Here is a 14090-nt window from a genome sequence, read left to right as displayed (position 1 = left end):
AGAAGCTAGCTAAAGTCAGCGAATAAAACACTGACACAATGATGAACAAACACAATATTATTCGCAATAACATTGTTTTACTGAATAATTAAGTAAACCTAATTTCTTAATTTATCTTTGTAAAGAAACCTCATTGATTAACTGGCTACTCTCCGCTGTCTCAGACGACGATATCTTTTCCTGTCGGCCACCGTAACTTCTGTTGGTTGCCATTCGCAACCTCACCACTAGATGCCACTAAAAATGACACACTGCACCTTTAAATTGCAAACTAACACTTTTGTAATTGCTCCTGAAGGCCTGTGATTGTTGAGATTCCTCATTTTGCGGCACTCGGCCGTGGAGATCGTGAACTTGTGGTCTTGAGGAGTGAGAACGGATCAGTCTGGAAGGAACATCGTAATCGATATGGTGACGAGGTGTTGGAGACCATCCTCAATGGCATGGATGAAGGTGTGTACTAACTGTTGCTGCTCTTTAAAGTGGGATAAATGTGGTTATACTGTATCGACGGCTTATGTACAGTATATACAGTAACATTTGCTGTTAAATTATAGCAAATCTTATACAGTCAAACCAAAATTTATTCAGACACCTTCAACATTTCTCACATTATCACAGTTTATTTGCTATAGTTTAGAAAATGGTAATAACATATGAGTTATCACATCAGTTGATATTTCACTGGTTTTGTCCGTCCTTCTGTTAGACTCTCACAGATGAATCATGCTGAATATCTGTCAGCTGTTAAATGTAACTACACAATTAGATAATTCCAATTTAGGTCAACAAATTACCAAGCAATGCTTCATTTTGTTCAGTCTGTGGTGTAAAAAGGTCGCATTAGCAATTAAAGAAGAAACACTTCAGCAAAACATGGTCAGGTCAAAGTGTCTGGATGATTTTTGGTCCCAAATTTGAAATTTTTTCAAAGACTGCAACGTGCATAAGCAATGCGTTTATCACTTGTTTCTTCTTGACCTGTTTTGATCCGGAGATTCAGTACTCTTTCAGAAGATGCGTAATAGCGCCACCTACCGTATAACAGTGAAATAGCGTCAGTGGCGGGAAAGAGTTAAAAATTGATATTTTTTACATTACAGCAATGAGATTTTAAGTGTGTGTGTGTTTGGGGGGGGGGGGGGGGGGGGGGTCATTGTTTTAAATGTAAAATAAACTTTTTTTGTTTACTTTTAATCTGTCAGACATGTTCTTGCCAGGCTTTGTAATGCCTGCATAAATTTCCTGTTTCTGAACTGTGGTCATTTTGTCTCATCCATTTGCAAACGTTGTTCATTCATTGTCTTTTCTCTCTGTTGACTGTGTTCTGAAGACCTGGAGAGTCAGGAGGAACTCGTGAAGAAAAGGATCAGGCGGATCATCTCCACCGACTTCCCGCTCTACTTTGCTGTGGTGTCCCGAATCCAGCAGGAGAACGATCTGATTGGCCCAGAAGGGGGTTCTCTCACCAGTAAGCTGGTGCCATTGGTCCAGGCCAGTTTCCCTGAGACGGCCGTCACCAAGCGTGTCCGTCTCGGACTGCAGGTGAGATGGGAGGATGATGAGGAGGAGGAAGAAGTGATGGAAAATAGTGGAAGCTTATCTCCTGCGTATTACTATAATGGATCTGGCAGCTTTTAGATTTTTTCTGTTTTGTTTTGTTTTTCCTTATCTTTCATTTCTTGCTAATTTAACCTTGTGCCTTTGGAATGTGAATGAATGTAATTTTGTAAGTTGCTCGGTGATGGTAAATATGAATGATGAAGAGTGGTATAGTATGGGATGGTCTCTTTCTACTTCCTGCTTGGATGAAACCATAGATCAGCTTCTACAGATCAGCATTTACAGACATATTTACAGTGCAGGAGAATAAAACCAGCAGAAGGTGAGAATGGATGGGACGTTTGTTTGAGTGTTTCTGGGTAATGGCAGGTTTTCTTAGAGGGAGTTGTAAGTTGAGAAGGATAAAAAAGCAAGTTGAAGCTTAGTAATAATTGGATGATGACTATTTTTCTGTACTATTGAAAATATCTGAAGCACCTTATATACACAAACGTCTAACTGAGATACTGAAATTTTTATTATATTTTTTAGATCTTTATAAGCTACACAAACATCTTTAAAGCAATTTTATATTTTACATTTCTGGACCTTAGAATGAAATGCATGTTTTTTACTTTTATTTTTCAAGTGTAACAACCAGCTCGTACCAAAGCTGTTTTTTTAACGTGTTTTTTTTAACCCATTATATGTTTAATCATTTATATCATTTGTTACATTATTTTTGCTTCATTTTTGCTGTTCTTTTCTTTGTGAGAAGTGACCTAATAATCTAAATGTATTGACAAACTTGATCAGTTCTCATTGTGCTGAATTATAAATGATACATTGTTTCATGTTGTTCAAAAACACTGGAAGTCCGGAAATCTGGAAAGTGGCATAAAATGAAATTCCCAGTAATAGTTCATATATTTTATCCGCAATGACGTACAAATATGTTTCTCAGATTTGCACTCAGTTTTTGGTATTTTTGGATGATTTGTTGCAGATAGCTCAGGTTGGTTGAATTACAGAGACAATAAAATAAGACATATGATCCACGAAACACAAAATTTGTGAGAAATACTTTGTCAAATGTTGTTTAATTCCACTCCTGATCCAGCAAATACCCAAATATGCATATGTTTTACAAATGTACACTTTATTTATAATTCATTCGAATGTGAGAACTGACCAAGGATTGTAATGCTTTGATATGAACATATTAACCGCAATATATAGCACACCTGACAACTTAATATGTAATTCACTGTAAATAAATAACATTATGATTATAATGAACTGCACACTCAAAAATCTTCAAAAGCTTTATAACTATACAGGGTCAAACTGTTGTGTCCGTGTCTTTAGTTTCTACTGCAAGTGAATCAACTTTGGTTCAATGTTTGTAACACATTTTGCATTAATAAATAAGACTGATTGACAAGCTAAATTTGGTGTCTTGAATTGCAATGTTTGCAATAATTAGAAAATAGAAATAAGTTAAGATCTCTTCTGTCTATTCTTTCCCATGATTTCCTCACATAAAAACATTTTTTTTGTACTGAACCTCGCTCTCATTTATTCCTCCCTCCATTCATACGTAAATATACCATTTGCTGTTTCTCTGTGTCTGACTCTCATTCCGTTTTCTTCTCTTTCACCTTTGCTCTTCCCCACCCCATCTCATCATGTACTTTGCGCTCTTGCACACTGTTTTGGTGTTCTCGTCGGCACTCAGGCCCAGCCGGTCCCTGATGAGCTGGTGGCCAAGCTTCTGGGGAACCAAGCCACGTTCGGGCCTGTGGTGACAGTAGAGCCTCGCCGGCGCAAGTTTCACCGTCCCATCGGCCTGAGGATTCCTCTGCCTCCCTCCTGGAGGTCGAGTCCACGGGACGCCGGCGAGGGCGACACCACCAGCCTCCGCCTGCTCTGCAGTGTCATCGGTAACCAGACACGCAGCGTTTTTACATTGCAAACAATGGTTACACTTTATTTGGTAACACTTTATTTTACAGTGTCCTTGCTACATGTGTTACATGTACTTACCATAGTCATAACAGTAAATTATGCATAATTACATGCAACTAACCCTCAACCAAATCCTAATCCTACCCTAACCCTATAGTAAGTATATGTAAAAAAAATTATATTACTCCATACTTAAATATATAATTACACTGTAACAATGACACCTTAAAATAAAGTGTTACCTTTTATTTTAAGGTGTCACTGTTACACTATATTTACAGTAATATTAAGTAACTAAATGTACTTACTATAGGGTTAGAGTAAGATTAGGGTTTGGTTAAGGGTTAGTTGCAATGTAATTATGCATAATTTATAGTTATTACTATGGCAAGTACATGTAACACATGTAACAAGGACACTGTCAAATAAAGTGTTCCCAAATAATGTGTTACACTTTATTTTAAGGTGTCACTGTTACACTGTATTTATACATTTAAGTACTGAGTAATATTAATTAACTACATGTACTTACCATAGGGTTATGATTAGGGTTTGGTTTAGGGTTAGTTGCATTTAATTATGCATAATCTATAGTTATTATAACTACATGTAACGTGTAACAATGACACTGTAAAATACCCCAACAAATCTTTTTCTTAATCATTATTTTCTGGTGATGAAAAGTTTCTTGAATCAAAATTGTGTATGTTTATTTTTCTTATTCTATTAGATATTACTCTCTACATTCAGATTTATACAATTGCAAAACGGTGTTGTTATTGTTAACTGCAGCTACTTTTTTGTTCATTGCAATAAAGCTAAAATAAAAGGAAATATAAGTAATAAAAATTACTAAAACTGAAATGCAAATAAATGAATGCTATATATATAATTTAAACTAATAAGTACATAACAAATTTACCAAAACCTAAATTAATATTAAAATCTAAAAATAAAAAAGCTAATTCAACATATTAATACATACTATATTAGTATATAAATAATAATATTGTTTCATTTGCATTACAGTTTTTCTTCTTACCTTTCTTATTTTAAGGGTGTTTAGATAAATAATGATTGGCAAAATGAGTTTATATCATTATGTAATAAAATGGGGGAAATTAAAATGTACAGATATATGTGTAGGAAACAATAGGTGCTAATTAAAGGTGATGTAGTGTGTCGTTTTTAATGTTAATATATTGTCTAGTTTAATGTGCAAATACAACTAAGGAAGCCATTCATAGTTTGACTGGCTCTTTAAAATGTAATTTTTCAGGGATGAATGATAGCTTAAATCATGCGGCTTGTTAAAGTGGGTGTGCTGTTACTTTTTTAAGTAATGAGAGAAGATTTATTACATGTTATACTAAAATGAGCACAAAAAAAATACATTTAAGGAGATGACAAATCTATATCTAACTAGAATATAATAGACACACCTTCAGAGAATTTCAAAAAAAGACACAAACATGATTTGCAATTCCGTTTGTTGCCACTAGTGGCACAGAAGTTGCACAACTTCAACAAAAGTTCAATAGTGATCAATGCAAGGATTATGCTTTTAAGGTAAAACATATATTTATATTAAATAACCATCATTTTAAAACCAAAGTAACCAGATTTATCAAACAGGACAATTTTTTTGTGTTTTTATCTATTGCATGTTTATTTTCACCCGAATTACTCCACGTTTCATAGGTGGCACAGCTCCTGCCCAGTGGGAAGATATAACTGGCACCACCAAACTTATGTATTCCAATGATTGTGCCAGTTTCACCACCAATGTCTCTGCCCGGTAAGACTTCTCTGAATACCATAACCTCTACATCACATATTAGTTCCTCTAGGAATTCTCATTGAGTGTTGTCTTCACAACAATGTTTTTATTAAACTTCAACAATTTTTTATTCAATTCTCACTTTGTGAAGCACTTTGGGCAACAAAGTTGTGTTTAAATGTGCTATATAAATAAATAAAAGTTGAATTTGACCTTGTTCACATTAAAAAGCTCACTCACTCTACGTGTTGCTCTCCCGCAGTTTCTGGCTGGCAGACTGTCCTCGGACGGCGGAGGCCGTGTCCTTTGCTAACCTTCTGTACCGCGAGCTGTCAGCCGTGCCGTACATGGCCAAGTTTGTAGTTTTTGCAAAGATGAATGAAGCCAGAGAGGGTCGTCTCCGTTGTTATTGCATGACTGATGACAAAATGGACAAAACCCTGGAGCAGCACGAGAACTTTTCTGAAGTGGCTCGTAGCAGAGACATTGAGGTCATGTGATATAGTGTGTTGTGTGCTTCATATAGACGATACATCTACAGTGCATCTATTGTGTTTACAGCAAGTGCCATTATTTCTACGATAATACATTTAAACCTAAAAACAGAAAGTCAGTATGAAATAAAAATGGACCCTGTTAAAGTCGGCATGAAAAGAAAGTCTTTTCTTCTTTATTGTGACGTATATCCGAGTGAAACGACTTCTGGAGCAAGAACAAATGTAGGGTGGGGCTTGATTTTGTCTGTGGGGATTTGATTGGATAGTTGGATGGTTGTGGTTTTCTATTGGTGGATCTCATGTGAGTGACAGGTTGCCCCGCCCTTGTCATCAGAGAAGAGATGATGTCACTACATGAGGAAACAGTTATTTTGATTAAAGATCACAAGGATGCATGAATAAAAAAATAAAAAAATGTGCACGAATAAATAATTTATTATAAATACCACAATATTCCATAATAATACAGATTTGTCAAGTTTGATTTCATGGTGACTTTAATACACATTCTTGGTCTTACTGTACCTGATTAATGAGTGAACAATTCTCCAAATTAAAGTACTAACAAAAATAATTGTTTTTAGTAATTTTTCATATAAACACAGTAACATGTTCCACCATTTAAACAACTTTCAGCTGACATCACCAAGGCCGCACATTGAAAAAAAAAAAAGGTAACATCTAAATGAACTGATTGTATTCAACTTATATAATTTTGTTTTGTTGGTATACATTAAAATAGTTAGGTGGATTCAGCAATATTATATATATATATGTATGTATATATATATATATTGCAGGCTATCCCTTTTTAAAGTGTGAGAGTGGAAAATAATTGTAACCAATAGCCAGATGGTGGTGTTTCATAAAACAAGTATTTCTACATAATTGAAAGCAAAATTGCATTTGAGGTTTGGCTCCATTCTGGAATGGAAAACCCACTTTTCACAATCCAATCAAATCCGCATAGATAAAATCCAAACCTGAATTTTTTTCTCTCTCTCTTTGAATATTCTGAAATACGTGACATTACAGAAGTAAATGTGTTGCTTATGAAGTTTAATGTTGACTTTACTAGATATTGTCAAATGTGATTTAGGATGCATCTACTGTAAATCTACTGTAACCCTAAATATAGCGATTGGTGTTTGTTGTGTAGGTCATGGAGGGCATGCCGTTGTATTTGGAGTGTTCAGGAAACCTGGTTCCCATAAGGAAAGCTGCCCAGCAGCCGCGCTGTTTCAGCTTCCAAGCCTTCAGAGACAACAGACTGCCTGTGTCTGTCAAGGTAAAGCCACTTCAATTCAATTCACATTTATTTGTATAGAGCTTTTCACTATACACATCATTTCAAAGCAGCTTTACAGAAAATGCATGAGTCCATATTACAATTTAGAGTGATCTGTTATCAGAGGAACTGTCTAAGTTATGTATTTCAGAAATGTACATTTACAAAATCACAGTTAGCTAAAAAAATGTATTAATTTAAACAATGTAATAATTTAAGGCAGAAACAATGAGCTCATTGAAGAAATGCATACGACATTTAGAAAAGTTACAGTTCATCTGTGCTCAGTTGCTCAAAACTACATAATTATTGATTACAAAATCGATTATTTCACCCATAGTGACTTTAGGGTTTATTTGGTTGGTTGGTTGGTTGGTTGGTTGGTTGGTTGGTTGGTTGGTTGGTTGGTTATGGCGTGAGTGTTACAGTAGATCTACAATGACCTACAATGTGCAAAATAGTTCTCTTACGAGAGGTCTCTCGTACTGCGTAAGATATCTTACGCTAGGGGAAAATCCTTTTCCGCGAGATATTGAAGCCAAAAATTATCCTTAATTTTGTAATAATGCAAAACGCGTTGCAGCAGCAATGCAGACATAGGCGAGACAGCTCGCGCGCCTATTGGCTGCTCTGCGGCAACTGCAGCAGCCTATCGAGCGAGGCCTGGCGTGACGTCAGACCCAATCAGGGCACTTCGCGCCCGCTGCGTCACGTCCCGCCGAAATGGGCGTGGTCTAGGCCTATAAATATCGCTCGCAGGCAGCTATTATCTGATTTTTCATCCTTCAAGCGAAGCACACGCATCGCTGGAGCTGGATTAGAAGCCGCGCCGTCGAGAGAGAGCACCTTCAGCGGGACGAGTCACTGAAGTCGCTGGCCGCGCCACCTTCCTGCCTTCCTGCTGCGCTTTCCGGCGCTTATATCCTTCTCTTTTAATTACACTGTATTTCTGTGTGTGTGTGTCGCCGCCGCGACACACATTTCTAAAAGAGCTAGCGTCTTTTTAAAGATGCCTTCCTGCGGCTCGTGCAGAGCCACACTCAGCGACGGGGACCGCCACGTGATCTGCGTTTCCTGCCTGGGTGAGGAACATGCAGCTCTCGCGCTCGCTGATGGCGGATGCCCTCACTGCGAGCTGATGGCAATGGCGACTCTGAGGACTCGCCTAGCCGTCTTCACCGAGACTGCTCCCCCGCCCGCCGCGGCGTCGCGCCGTAAAAAGCGCCGTGCCCAGCGGGCCCCGGAACCCTCCCTCAGCCGCCAAAGCTCGCCGGTTCGCCCGCTTGCTTCCCCGGCTTCTTCTGTTTCGCTTCCTGACGGACAGCGGCCGCCGTCTGCCGCCGCTTCCGTTGATATCGCGGATGAGGAAGCCCTGCTGGGAGAGGATGATTCCTGCTCTATCCTGGCGTCAGGCAGTGAGGATTGGGCGGGCTCTGAGGACCCCGCACCCCCTGCCCGCACTTCGTCAGGCAAGAGAGCTTCCATTGAGACGGAACTCATGCGAGTACTCGCACAGGCCGCGGCGAGCCTCGGCCTCGAGTGGTCTTCGCCTGAGCAGCCCGCTCACAACCGGCTGGATGGATTTTTCCTGCCTGGGGAGCGCGCTTCGCCTGTGTCCAGACCGGCGCCTTTTCTTCCTGAGTTACACGAAGAAGTCGCCAAGTCCTGGAGCGCCCCCTATTCTGCTAGAGTGCGTCCTGCTGTTTCTTTGGCATTCTCCGCCGTTGACGATGCCAAGAACAAAGGATACCTCTCGCTGCCGCCGGTTGAAGAGGCGATAGCGGCCCACTTATGCCCGCCCTCCGCTGGACGGCGCGCTAAGCCGGCCCTACCCTCTAAAGCTTGCCGCACGACGTCAAGCTTGCTCCACCGCGCTTTCTCCGCCGCCGGGCAAGCTGCGTCAGCGTTGCACACCATGGCAACGCTCCAGATCTTCCAGGCCGATCTCCTCCGTAAGCTGGATGAGGAAGGACCTGACGCGATCTGCGTGTCGGACTTAAGGAGTGCCACGGACCTCGCTCTTCGTGCTACTAAGTCCGCAGCACAAGCCATTGGACGGACTATGGCTTCTCTCACCGTGTCTGAGAGACATCTCTGGCTGACGCTCTCGGAAATGGCCGAGTCTGAACGCACCGCGTTCCTCGACGCCCCGCTTTCCGCCACAGGCCTCTTTGGATCCTCCGTCAAGGATTTCGCGGAGAGATTCGCAGAGGTACAGAAAGCGTCTCAGGCTATGAAGCACTTCCTCCCGAAGCGCTCCAGCTCTGCAGCAGGCTGTGCGAAACCGTCTCCTCAGAGCTCACAGCCACAGCCACCGTCCACTGCCTCCACTTCACAGCGCCGCCAGGCCAGAAGCGCGAGACCGCGCTCCCGCTCATCCGGTCGCCGCCCCGCAGGACGCGGCTCGCGACCTAGGATCACGGTGAAGCCCGAGGCCCCGAAGTCGTCCTAGCACAGCTAGGAAAACGACGGTGTTCCAGTCCCGCTGCGGCCGGACTCACACCAAAGCTATTCGCTCGTCCAGTTCCAGAAAATGTGACTGTTCCAGTGTTTTCTGCAGCCAACAAGTCGGTTCTGTCACCCGCTTGCCTGCACACAAATGCCGTTTTCACGGCTACCCAGATAAATCCCCAAAAGAGTGTATTTTCTGGTGTCCCGGCCACGGCCGATGGTGTTTCGTGTGTAGTAAGAATGCCCACTGCCCAGTGCCCATCCCTACACATAAGCACAGCCTGTCACACAGGGCTCGCGCACATAAAACCGACTCAGATCGGTTGCGCTTCAAACATGGTGAACGTGCCCACTACCCAGTGCCCACTAACACCACGTTATGCATGTCTCACGGTTTCTGTAAAAACGAAACCAACGTGCACTCGCTTCACGCAAGCGAACGATGCTTTCGGTGTGATAAATGTGCCCGCTGTCCCGCGCCCACATCCACACATAGACATGACAGTTCCCACGGGAACCGCCCAGCCCTCCCCCTCGCGGTTAACCATCGCAGAGGAGTCGAGCGCGGGCAATCTGCCCGCTGTCATCAGCGCGCCTCATGCCTCAAATGTCACGAGCGACACGCTTGTGTTACAGCACACCGAAGCTTCTCCATCGCTGAGCGAGCGGAGCGCGCTTCGTATTCGACCCCTAGCTATCCATGCAGACGCATGGGCAAAGCTACCCGGGGTTTCGAAGTGGGTGCTGAACATTATAGAAAGAGGCTATTCGCTGCAGTTTCGCCGACGCCCTCGCCACTATGTGGCGCGCGTCGAGACCACGGTAAAAACAGAAGTAGCACATCTACTTCGAGCCGAAGTGACGAAACTATTGAGCAAAGGGGCCATAGAACCTCTCTTAAGATCAGAGCGAGGGAGGGCTATACAGCAGATACTTCCTGGTACCGAAAAAAGACGGGGGTCTCAGACCCATACTAGATCTAAGGCAACTGAACAAAGTGCTTGTGAAGCGACAGTTCAGGATGCTCACGACCAGGCAAATCCTTGTGCAGATTCGCCAAGGAGATTGGTTTGTGTCAATAGATCTGAAAGACGCGTATTTTCAAATACAGATAGCGTCACGTCACAGGCGATATTTGAGATTCGCCTTCGAGGGCCAGGCATATCAGTACACAGTCCTGCCGTTCGGTTTGTCCCTAGCACCCCGTACATTTAGGAAGTGCATGGATGCGGCGCTCGCACCCCTCAGAATGAGAGGCATGCGAGTGCTGAACTATTTGGACGATTGGCTGATTCTAGCGCAATCTCGCGCAGTGCTCATAGAACACACGACCATTTTACTCGATCACCTCGAGGATTTGGGTCTGAGTGTCAATTGGGCGAAGAGCTCCCTGTCACCCAGTCAGAAAATATCTTTCCTGGGCACAGAACTGGACTCACTATCCATGATAGCGCGACTATCACAACAGCGCGCGGTAGACATTCGACGCACAGCGAACTCTTTTCGCTGCGGCGCGTCTGTCCCGCTCAAGAGATTTCAGAAGATGCTAGGTCTCATGGCCTCAGCATCGTCAGTGCTCCAGCTGGGTCTGCTCCGCATGCGCCCGCTGCAGTTTTGGCTGAAAGCGCGAGTCCCACGCGAAGCGTGGGCACCCGGTTTGCTTCGCCTCAGGGTCAATCAGAAATGCGTTACAGCTCTGAAACCCTGGAAAGCGAACGACTGGTACCAATCAGGTGTAAGCCTGGGGACTTCCTCGAGGGTGAAAGTGGTCTCCACGGACGCGTCCACCTCGGGATGGGGAGCGCTGCTCGAGGGCAGACCGTTCTTCGGCCAGTGGTCAGAACGGGAGAAGCTCCTGCACATAAACTGCCTCGAAATGCTGGCAGTAGACAACGCGCTGACGCGTTTTTGTCCCCAAATAAAAGGTCACCACGTCTTGGTCCGTTCGGACAACATGTCTGTGGTGTCCTACATAAATCGCCAGGGCGGCATCAGATCCGAGAAACTGTACAGGCTGGCAGAACGCCTCCTGGTATGGGCTCAGTGCAACCTGCGCTCGCTCAGAGCAGCGCACGTGCCAGGGATCATGAATATAGGACCAGACAGACTGTCCAGGAACAATGTTCCGGCAGGCGAATGGTCTCTACACCCACAGACAGTCCAACTACTGTGGAAGAAATTCGGCAGAGCGGAAGTGGACCTGTTTGCGTCTCAAGAAAACGCTCACTGTCAAGAATTTTTCTCCAAGAGCAGGAGCGCGCTGGCCCATGTGTGGCCCCGCCGCCCGCTCTATGCTTTTCCCCCCGTCTCTCTCCTGCCTCAGGTGATAGAACGGATCAGGGAAGAAGGATGCTCAGTACTGCTGGTAGCACCGTTCTGGAAAAAACAACCTTGGTTCCCAGCCGTGATGCAGTTAGCAAGTACTGCCCCCTGGCCAGTACCAGTGAGGAGAGATCTCCTCTCACAGGCCCGCGGCTCGATCTGGCATCCTCACCCGGAACTATGGTCCCTTCATGTCTGGGCCATCAACGGGTACATGTTGGACTCCCTAAAGGAGTATTAAACACGATCACGCAGGCTAGAGCTCCGTCTACAAGACGACTCTATTCTTAGAAATGGTCAGTGTTTTCGGGCTGGTGCACAGCCCGTGGTGTGTCACCCACAAACTGTGATGTGACGGAGGTGCTTTCCTTCCTACAAGAGCTGTTGGATGGGGGCAGGGCCCCCTCCACACTCAAAGTTTATGTGGCGGCTATAGCAGCGTTCTCAGAAACAACGCTTGGTCAGTCAATAGGAAGGAACGATTTAGTCATCCGCTTCCTTAGAGGAGCTAAGAGACTGAATCCTCCCAGACCTCCCTCAGTCCCCGTATGGGACCTTTCTACGGTTCTGGAAGCCATGAAAGGTGCGCCATTTGAGCCTTTACAGTCAATCGATTTGAAACACCTGTCTTTCAAAACGGTGTTTTTGCTGGCTCTCGCTTCAGTGAAGCGCATAGGGGATCTGCACGCGCTCTCTGTGAGCGCGGCGTGCATGGAGTTTGGGCCCAATGACTCAAAAGTTATACTCAAACCTAAGCACGGTTATGTTCCAAAATCCCTCAACACACCGTTTAGGGCGCAGATTATCTCTCTGTCAGCCCTACCGGTCCCTGATGAGGAAAGAGACGCGAGCCTCCTTTGCCCAGTCAGGGCATTACGAGCTTATGTGTCTCGCTCGTCTGTTTTCAGACAGACGGAACAGCTCTTTGTTTCGTTTAGCGGACGTTCTAAGGGACTAGCCGCGTCGAAACAGAGCCTATCCAGATGGATAGTTGATGCTATAGCGCTGGCATACGCCTCCAAGGGCATGCAGTGCCCTTTGGGTGTCAGAGCGCAAGGTCAAGTGGGATTGCCTTGCAAGATATTTGTATGGCGGCAGGCTGGGCCTCCCCGTCTACATTTATAAGGTTTTATAACCTAGAGGTTCCCGCCCTGCAGGCCAGGCTGCTGTCGGTCTAAACTACCAGTATTATCTGACCTGATGCGTTCAGCTCAGAATGCTGCGTTTGCTGAGCACAGCTCAATGTTCGACAGTTTAAAGCTGGGCAAACTGTGTAAGACCCACATTTTTCCCCATCAGTTCAGGCCGTACCCCGCCCTGTCTGTATGATGAAATTCGCGTCCCATCGACGCTACTTTATGTGGAAAAGTGAGGCTGCACCCCTCCTTCTTCCCGGACTCTCTGTGAGTTCACTGAGTGATTGTGCACTATATGTACCCCGGGCTTTCGCCCTTGGGTCTTTGGTGTCAGATCTCAGCATGCACGGCGTTTTACATTGGGTCCCCTAGCGTAAGATATCTTACGCAGTACGAGAGACCTCTCGTAAGAGAACGTACTCGGTTACTAACGTAACCTCGGTTCTCTCTAGAAGAGGGAACGAGTACTGCGTATCTTGCCGTGCATGCACACGCTCTGGTTGCTTCGATGATGAAAAACCAGATAATAGCTGCCTGCGAGCGATATTTATAGGCCTAGACCACGCCCATTTCGGCGGGACGTGACGCAGCGGGCGCGAAGTGCCCTGATTGGGTCTGACGTCACGCCAGGCCTCGCTCGATAGGCTGCTGCAGTTGCCGCAGAGCAGCCAATAGGCGCGCGAGCTGTCTCGCCTATGTCTGCATTGCTTCTGCAACGCGTTTTGCATTATTACAAAATTAAGGATAATTTTTGGCTTCAATATCTCGCGGAAAAGGATTTTCCCCTAGCGCAAGATATCTTACGCAGTACTCGTTCCCTCTTCTAGAGAGAACCGAGGTTACGTTAGTAACCGAGTACGTTATTTCGCACAATATCCAATTCTCTCTTCTAAACTAACTTAAAGAAGACAGTCTGCAAGGGCTGTCAAGATGCATCAAGTATTTGTGTGTGGAACAGACCTGACATTCACATTGTGTAAATCTCATTCACACTTGCACACATTCAAATTTGGTTCACGTTTTTGAGCCTTGCACGTCATGTTCACCAAATGCTTTCATTGAAAAAAGGAAAGAAAGAAGAAATTAGACATACTGCAAGGGCTAAT

General features: G+C 44.4%; 1 protein-coding gene across 17 annotated transcripts in view; it reads left to right on the top strand.

Annotated features, from left to right (window-relative positions):
* The window catches only part of ank1a (ankyrin 1, erythrocytic a), a 156972-nt gene that overhangs the window by 93167 nt on the left and 49715 nt on the right, over positions 1–14090 (top strand). For all 17 annotated transcript variants that reach the window (XM_082170914.1, XM_082170909.1, XM_082170915.1 and 14 more), the window contains 6 exons: positions 299–453; positions 1334–1545; positions 3281–3485; positions 5212–5308; positions 5553–5781; positions 6947–7075. In XM_082170914.1, coding sequence (XP_082027040.1) covers positions 299–453; positions 1334–1545; positions 3281–3485; positions 5212–5308; positions 5553–5781; positions 6947–7075 — 1027 coding nt within the window. The remainder of the gene's footprint in view (positions 1–298; positions 454–1333; positions 1546–3280; positions 3486–5211; positions 5309–5552; positions 5782–6946; positions 7076–14090) is intronic.

This window comes from Leuciscus leuciscus (assembly GCF_965113295.1).
Source record: "Leuciscus leuciscus genome assembly, chromosome: 5".
NCBI lineage: Eukaryota > Metazoa > Chordata > Actinopteri > Cypriniformes > Leuciscidae > Leuciscus > Leuciscus leuciscus.
This window is presented reverse-complemented; position numbering and strand designations above follow the sequence as displayed.